Source organism: Amphibalanus amphitrite, unplaced genomic scaffold, assembly GCF_019059575.1.
Source record: "Amphibalanus amphitrite isolate SeventyFive unplaced genomic scaffold, NRLGWU_Aamphi_draft 002786F_arrow, whole genome shotgun sequence".
Lineage (NCBI taxonomy): Eukaryota > Metazoa > Arthropoda > Thecostraca > Balanomorpha > Balanidae > Amphibalanus > Amphibalanus amphitrite.
The window spans coordinates 1-8,316 of NW_024884139.1; the positions used below are offsets into that span (position 1 = coordinate 1).

An 8,316-nucleotide genomic window follows, 5' to 3' on the forward strand; every position below is an offset into this window, starting at 1 on the left:
TTTCATCCCAGACACGTGTCAGCGCATAGCGATATCGCTCGCAATGGAATATATCGCAACCGAGGCCGCATCGCCTTTCAGGAATTCTCTGGTGATCATAGCTCTGTTTCGCGTGTCGGTCTGAAAAGTGCAAGATTTCTTTCCACGGGATCAATTCCGGCCCCGCAAACATGACAGAAATGGCAGACACGCGGGAACCATGTGATAACCACCTGACTGCATAAGGAGCCCGCATGATCGCCTATGTCACCGTCGGTGTGAACGACATCGCCCTTGCGGAACGATTCTATTCCGCCGTCCTGCCCGCGCTTGGGTATCGGCTGGAAAGATACCAAGGTGATCTCAGCTACATTCTGCCGGTGGAACAGGCACGCGCCCCGTGCATCCCGACTTTTACGTCAAAGCCCCGTTCAACGGTGAACCCGCCATGGCCGGGAACGGCAATATGGTGGCGTTTGATACGGGCAGCAGGCAAACGTGCGCGAACTGCACGCCGCCCCCTTGCAGCCGGGGGTTCAGACGAAGGTGCCCCTGATTTCCGGGCATCTTACGGGCCTCATTTCTTTGTCGCCTATCTGCGTGACCCCCAGGGCAATAAAATCGCCCTGTTTTCCGACAATCCGGATGAACCCGGGCGGGATGAATAGTTAACAACACCTTGCCCGCATCGTGCGCGCCATATGCATAAGATGTGCATAGGAAGTGCATGGTTTGTGCATGCGATATTCCGGCGATTTTCTCTGTTTCACCTGCTCACAGATTGGTGTGCATGTGTGAACATATAAAACGCAATCCTCACGGTTCTGTGTCTTGAAGGTGATCTGAAGCACCCCCAAATCAATCACATCGGAAGCAACAAGACTTCCTCCAAAATTCAAACACCCAGACCCTTGAAAGGTTAACGCTATGAAAACTGTAATCGCATCCATCCTCGCCCTGACTGTTGCTGCTCCTGCTTTTGCGGGCGCCAAAGATGTTGAGGCGCATTTCGCCCAGGACAACACCGGCATTGAAAGCGTTGTTGTTGAACGCTCTGCTCCGGTTTCTGCTGAAGCTGTTGAAATCTTTGCGGATCTGGCGCTTGAAGCTGGCACAGGCATCGAGACACAAGCCAACCCATCCGTTGGCGCAACTCTGTCCTCTAAGGGCGGCGTGAACCCGGTAGCAGCCGCATGGTTCGCAGGCCAGCTGGCATCCGAGGATGCATCTGACCGCTAAGGTCAAAAGATAATATCTATGATGAAACAAAAAGGCCCGGAGAATCCTCCGGGCCTTTTTATATTCTGTCAGTGCAGGAAAACCCTGTTCGGGTGCAATTCACCAGCTTTATAAACCCCGACGGCCACAGCCTTACCTTCAAAAGACGCCCAGGCCTCATCGCCATATTCCGCATCACTGCTGAAAACCAACCCCGGATTCCCGTTCTTCATTTTCACCGCACCTTCCGCCGTCGCGGTAACTTCGGGGATGCCGTCAAGGCCCGCTTCAAGCGGGTGCAGGTATTGGTCAAGCTCGCCGGTTTTGGCAAATTCTTCAACGGTTTCCATGCTGATGCCATCCACAGTTTCAAACGGGCCGGACCAGATGCGGCGCAGCTCGCGCACATGACCAAGACAGCCCAGCTTTTCACCCAGATCCCGGGCAATCGCGCGCACATAGCCGCCTTTGCCACAGGTCATTTCCAGCTCGACATGGTCTTCATCCGGACGGGAAATAAACTTCAGCTCTTCCACATAAAGCGGGCGCGCTTCGATCTGAACATCTTCGCCATCACGCGCCAGTTTATAAGCGCGCTGACCGTCGATTTTCACCGCAGAAAACTTTGGCGGAATCTGCATAACGTCGCCCACAAAATCAGGCAGTGCTGCGATAATATCCTCATCAGAAGGGCGCAGATCGTTTTCCCGCGATCACTTCGCCTTCCTGATCATCCGTGTTGGTCGCCTGGCCCAGACGCACCGTAAAACGGTAAGCTTTCAGCGCATCGGTGATAAACGGCACGGTCTTGGTGGCTTCGCCCAGCGCAATCGCCAGAACACCGGTGGCTTCGGGATCAAGCGTGCCTGCATGGCCAGCTTTCTTTGCATCCATCGCCCAGCGCACTTTGTTCACCACCGCGCTTGATGAAATGCCCGCCGGTTTATCAATCACCAGCCAGCCAGAAATATCGCGACCTTTGCGCTTGCGTGCCATGTTCAGACCTTTGTTTCTTATGGAAACCGCCTGCTAACGGGCGGCGGCCTCTGCGTCAAGCGTTAGGGGGTTACAACCGTGCCGACAATCGCACCAACCGAGAAACCAAAATCAGATCGCCCGGTGGTTCCATTGTAAAGCCGGGACACTTTACCATCAAAGTAAAGCGCGTTGGGCAGGTTCAGGTAATCCCGGAACAGCGTTGCGAAATCGTGGAAATTTACACGTTCATTGGAAATCGCGAACACCGCGCGTTGCCCGTCGGCAGATGTACCCACACCATTGCGGATGTGTTTAGACGTGCCATCCGGCAGCAGGCGCGGATGCAATTCGCCATCAATCACCAGCATCGGGCCGGATTGCGTGGCATATTCACAGGTGGGGCTGGTTTCGCGAAACGCGTTGGTTTCAATCACATTCAGCGTGTCGCCAATGCAAAACACACCATTTGGTGTCAGACCAAAGTTGCCAAACCCACCGCCAGAGGCCAGAGCAGATTTTTCTGCGCCGCCTTCGATATAAAGACCAACCGGGCTGTAATCATCGTGATACATGCCCGCATTCATCGCAAAGCCCAGCGCCTGGCCTTCGGGCAGATTATTGTTGATGGTGGAAAAATGCCCCATCACTTCGCCATCCGCATCGGAATGAAAAAGGCGCAGGTCCGCATTGGCCTGCACCTCACAGATGGTGAAAGACTGATCAAGCCAGGTCACATCTTCGCACGGGTTGTCCGCTGCAAAAGCAGGGGACAGAAGGCAAAGATATGCGACAATCAGTTTCTTCAAATGTCGTCTTCCTCATCAGGCAGGGCAACATCGCGCTTTACCTTATCATTGTCCAGAAGACGGCGGGTCGCATCCATCTGGTCAAAGGTCATGTCGATTTCATAGCGCAGTTCCGGCGTGTGTTTCAGCGCCATCTTTTTCCCAATCATCCGGCGGATTTCATGGCGGTTCTTGCGCAAAAGCGACAGGGCATCTTCCGCACCTTCACCACCCAGAGGCAGGATAAAAGCAGTTGCGATATGCAGGTCCGGGGTGCAGCGCACCTCGCCCACGGTGATCGAAATGCGGTTCAGATCCGGATCGTGGATATCCCCACGCATCAGGATTTCGGACAGATTGCGACGGATCAGTTCGCCGACGCGAAGCTGCCGCTGTGACGGGCCACGCCCGGCGTTATGTGAATTCTTTGCCATATACCCCGTGTAAATGCGTGCGCGCGGCGGCGCAAGCAGGGGTTTTCACACGGCCACGATCAGGCTATTGCCTGCTGTTAAGGAAAATGGAGTGCGCAAGATGACAGATCTTCCCGGTGTGGTGATTACAGGGGCGTCCGGCCGTATGGGCCAGATGCTGATCAAAACGATTTCCGCCAGCGATAAGCTGCGTCTTGTCGGCGCGCTGGAACGTCCCGGCCATGACTGGATCGGGCGTGATGTGGGCGAAGCCATGGGCGGCGCTGCACTTGGCGTTGCGGTGACGGACGATGCGCTGGAAGCGTTTTCCAAAGCCCAGGCCGTGATTGATTTCACATCCCCTGATGCCTCTGTCGCTTTTGCAGATCTCGCGGCACAAGCCCGTGCGGTACATGTGATCGGCACCACTGGCTTTGAAGACCACCACATTGAACGCCTTGGTTTCGCCGCGCTGCATGCACGCATTGTCCGCGCCGGCAACATGAGCCTGGGTGTCAATCTGCTGGTACAGCTGACCAAGAAAGTTGCAGCCGCCCTGGATGAAGATTTCGACATTGAAGTGATCGAAGCCCACCACAATCAGAAAGTCGACGCCCCCTCCGGCACCGCCCTGATGCTGGGCGAAGCTGCGGCTGAGGGCCGTGGCGTTGATCTGCAAGAGGTGTCCGATAACGCCCGCCACGGCATCACCGGCAAACGTGAACGCGGCCATATCGGATTTTCCAACATCCGTGGTGGCGACATCATTGGTGAACATGATGTGCTGTTCGCAGGCCCGGGCGAACGCATCACCCTGCGCCACGCCGCAAGTGACCGCAGCATTTACGCCCGTGGTGCAATGAAAGCTGTGCTTTGGGGGCTGGATCAGAAACCGGGCGCCTATGACATGCTGGATGTGCTGGGGCTGAATTAAGCCCCCCTCTCTCCTTCGTGATTTGGAAGCAACGGCCTGCAAGGTCTAAGCTTCCAAAAACACCAGGGGGAAAAGAACATGAAGTCCGATATTCTACTGACACGCCGCCAGGCGCTGATCACCGGGGCATCGCTGCCGCTTGCGGCTGCCTCGGCCATGCCAACCCTTGCTGCGGCTGAGATGCAGGGGGCGTATACCCCGGCTTTCTCACGTTTCACGCTGGGTGATTTTGAAATCACGACACTTCTGGCCGGAACAACCGTTGCAGGCGATGTTCAGGGCATCTTCGGCACAAATGTCAGTTCTGAGGAATTTGCCGATGTGTCCGCACGCAATTTCATTCCCGCCGATCAGACCGAATTCTACTTCACGCCGACCCTTGTGAACACCGGCCAGGATCTGATCCTCTTTGATACCGGCCTGAACGCAGCACAACTTATTCAGGCCCTGAATGCCTCTGGCTACACAGCGGAACAAATTGATGTGGTTGTCATCACCCATATGCATTTTGACCACATCGGCGGATTGATGGCCGATGGCACCCCGACCTTCCCCAATGCGCGTTATGTCACGGGATCAGTCGAATACAACCACTGGAATGGCGCGGAAGACGCGGCATTTGAAAGCAACGTGCGCCCGCTGGCCGAAAGATGAGCTTCCTGGAAGACGGCGGATCCGTCGCCCCGGGGATCACTGCTGTGGCGGCATTCGGGCACACCCCAGGCCATATGGCGTTTATGATCGAAAGCCAGGGGCAATCTGTGTTGCTGTTCGGGGATACGGCAAACCATTATGTCTGGTCACTGGGATACCCCTATTGGGAAGTGCGCTTTGACATGGACAAACCGCGGCTGCCACCACCCGGCGCAGGCTGCTGGATATGCTGGCCAGCGATAGGATACCCTTTATCGGCTATCACATGCCTTTCCCGGCCCTTGGATATGTGGAACGCCGGGACAGCGGGTTCCGCTATGTTCCCGCAAGCTATCAGTTCCGGCTGTGATCAGAGCGCGGGCAAACCGCTGAAATTTTCAAACCCTTCTGTGGTGCTGGCGACTGAGGCTTCAAACCTCTCAATCATCGGCATCGCGAAGGGTTCTACTTTTTCCGCCCAGACCGGCCCGTCATAGAATTCATTCTTTATGCGTTCCCGGGCCTCTTCCGTGTCAAAAGCCCGCATCCAGTGCACAACATCCGGGTTTTCTTCATCCCGCATCGGGCCAAAAACCCGCATACCTGCATCGCGCAAAGCCTGACGATTCACCGTTTCAAAGAAGTGAATGAAATCTTCGCGCCTGCCGGGTTTCAGTGTGTATCTGCGAATTTCAATAATCATAGGCTGCCAGGTCAGAAATCGACCGCGATTCCCTTTTTCTCCCAGTCGCCGTAACGCACGGGTTCCGGCCCTTCGCGTCCGCCCAGCTCGACCGGCATCGTATCGCCCTTTGCGGCCTTTTTACGTGCAGCAGCCTCTGCCAGCGCGCGGCCTGCGGGGGTGGACAGATCAAATTCCTGAGGCTCAGACATAGCGCAAACCTTTGTGCAGCTTGTGGTGTTCGCCTCTGTCATATAGGGAAACAGACCTTACGGGCAAGCAAAGGACACGGATATGGCGGAACAGGGACTGGCAGCACGACAGGCAGCAGCGGCGCTTTTGCGCGGGGTTCTTGTGGATGGGCGCCTGCTATCAGAATTGCCCGCACCAAAATTATCCGATCCGGCGGAACTTGCCCGCGCCCAGCGTCTGGCCGTCACAACCCTGCGCTGGCAGGACCGGGCGGATCGCCTGTTGGGCCGGTATCTGCGCAAAATGCCCCCGGCTGAGGCCATGGTCCTACTGCGTCTTGGTACGGTTGAGATCTGCGAAGAAGGCGCTGCCGCCCATGGTGTTGTGAACGCCATGGTCAGCCTTGCGCAGAAACACAAAAGCACAAAACATTTCAAAGGCCTGATCAACGCGACCCTGCGCAAGGTGGGCGGCGAGGGCCGTGGCAAATGGCGCAGCCTGCCTGCCCCGCAGCTGCCGAAATGGCTGCGCAAACCGCTGGGCGATGATTACGGCAAGGCCACCGTCGCTGCGATGGAAGAAGTTCAGGCCATGCAGCCCCCTCTGGATCTGACGGTGAAGAATGGCGACAGCCAGGCGCTGGCTGAAAAGCTTGGTGGCGAGGTTATGCCGGGTGGTTCCGTGCGCCTGCGCGAATTTGGTCAGGTCAGCAAACTGCCCGGCTTTAAAGAAGGTGACTGGTGGGTACAGGATATGGCCGCCGCCCTGCCCGTGCAGCTGCTGGATCTGAAACCTGGTGAAAAAGCCCTGGATCTTTGCGCCGCTCCTGGCGGGAAAACCATGCAGATGGCCGCGCTTGGCGCAGATGTTACCGCATTGGATCTGTCAGAAAAACGCATGACACGGGTACAGGAAAACCTGGACCGTACTGGTTTGAGCGCAAAGCTGGTCACAGGGGACGCGCTGGAACATCAGGGGCAATATGATGCGATTCTGCTGGATGCGCCCTGTTCTGCCACCGGCACCATGCGCCGCCATCCAGATCTGGCGCGTGCCAAGGATGGTTCCGATTTCCCGGGTCTCTTTGAACTTCAGGAACGTATGATCGACCACGCCCTGACATTGCTGGCCCCTGGCGGACGTCTGGTATTCTGCACCTGTTCCCTGCTGCCGGATGAAGGTGAAATTCAGACAGAAGACGCGCTGAAACGGCATGATGGCCTTGAAATCATCAAACCCGACCTGCCGTTTATCGACCCGGCATGGATCAAACCGGAAGGCGGCATTCGCCTGCGGCCCGATTACCTGGCGGATCAGGGTGGCATGGATGGGTTCTATATGGCGCTTATGCGTAAGACCTGACATTTTTTCACGGTGACAGCGCCCCGGCGCACAGTTTATGTTTGTATGAACCACCAGAACAGAATCTGGATAAGCAGACAGGGCAACAGGCACAGCGTGGCACGAGAAGAAACCATCAGCGCAAAAATCGCACGGCTGACAAACCGGCTTCAGGCGCGGCGTGCCCGTCGTGCACAGCCTGCGACCGGCTTTGTGTCGCAGCCGGAACCGCGCACCCTGGGTTCTTTTGCCAAAGGCCGGCAGCTTTGCGCCGGGAATTTCCTGTTTGCCGGTCACCTGGCTGAGGCCCGCGATACCCTGATCTGGGATATCGACATGCCGTCGCGTGCCTTTGAAGAAACCCTGAACGGTTTCACATGGCTGGATGATATGGCCGCAGTCGGTGATCTGAAATCCCGGCAGAAAGCCCAGGCCTGGCTTATGGCCTGGATTGATCGCTATGGCGGGGGTGCCGGTGCGGGCTGGACACCGGATCTGACCGGGCGGCGCATTATCCGCTGGATCAACCACGCACTGTTTCTGCTGAACAACCTGCCATCTGAGGATTCCGATCGTTTCTTTGCCAGTATGGGTCAACAAGTGTCTTTCCTGTCCAAACGCTGGAAAGTCGCAAGCCCCGGCCTGCCCCGGTTTGAGGCCCTCACCGGACTGATTTACGCGGGCCTCGCCCTGAGCGGCATGGATCATCTGGTGAAACCTGCCATGGATGCCCTGGCAAAAGAATGCACCGCGCAAATTGATGATCAGGGCGGCATTCCCACACGAAGCCCCGAAGAACTGCTTGAAGTCTTCACCCTGCTCACATGGGCCGCAGCCGCCCTGGCCGAAGCCGGGCGCATGGCACCCGAGGCCCATAAAGCCGCGATTGATCGCATCGCTCCAACCCTGCGCAGCCTGCGTCATGCGGATGGCGGGCTTGCGCGTTTTCACAGCGGCGGGCGCGGCACAGAAGGACGGCTTGACCATGCGCTGGCGGCATCCGGCATCCGCGCAAAGACCCGCAAAGGTCTGTCCATGGGGTTTGCCCGACTTCAGGCCGGACGCACCAGCATTGTGATTGATGCAAGCGCCCCGCCCAAAGGCGAATTCTCCGCCAATGCCCACGCATCGACCTTCGCAATGGAACTGACATCCGGGCGC

At 57.0% G+C, this 8,316-nt stretch overlaps 1 protein-coding gene across 1 annotated transcript; it reads left to right on the forward strand.

Annotated features, from left to right (window-relative positions):
* The first annotated feature begins 6,117 nt into the window (after nucleotides 1–6,117).
* LOC122377357 (ribosomal RNA small subunit methyltransferase B-like) lies at nucleotides 6,118–7,176 on the forward strand. The gene has a single exon (XM_043357290.1). It carries the CDS (start codon nucleotides 6,118–6,120, stop codon nucleotides 7,174–7,176), a length of 1,059 nt encoding a protein of 352 aa, XP_043213225.1.
* Nucleotides 7,177–8,316: the final 1,140 nt, after the last annotated feature.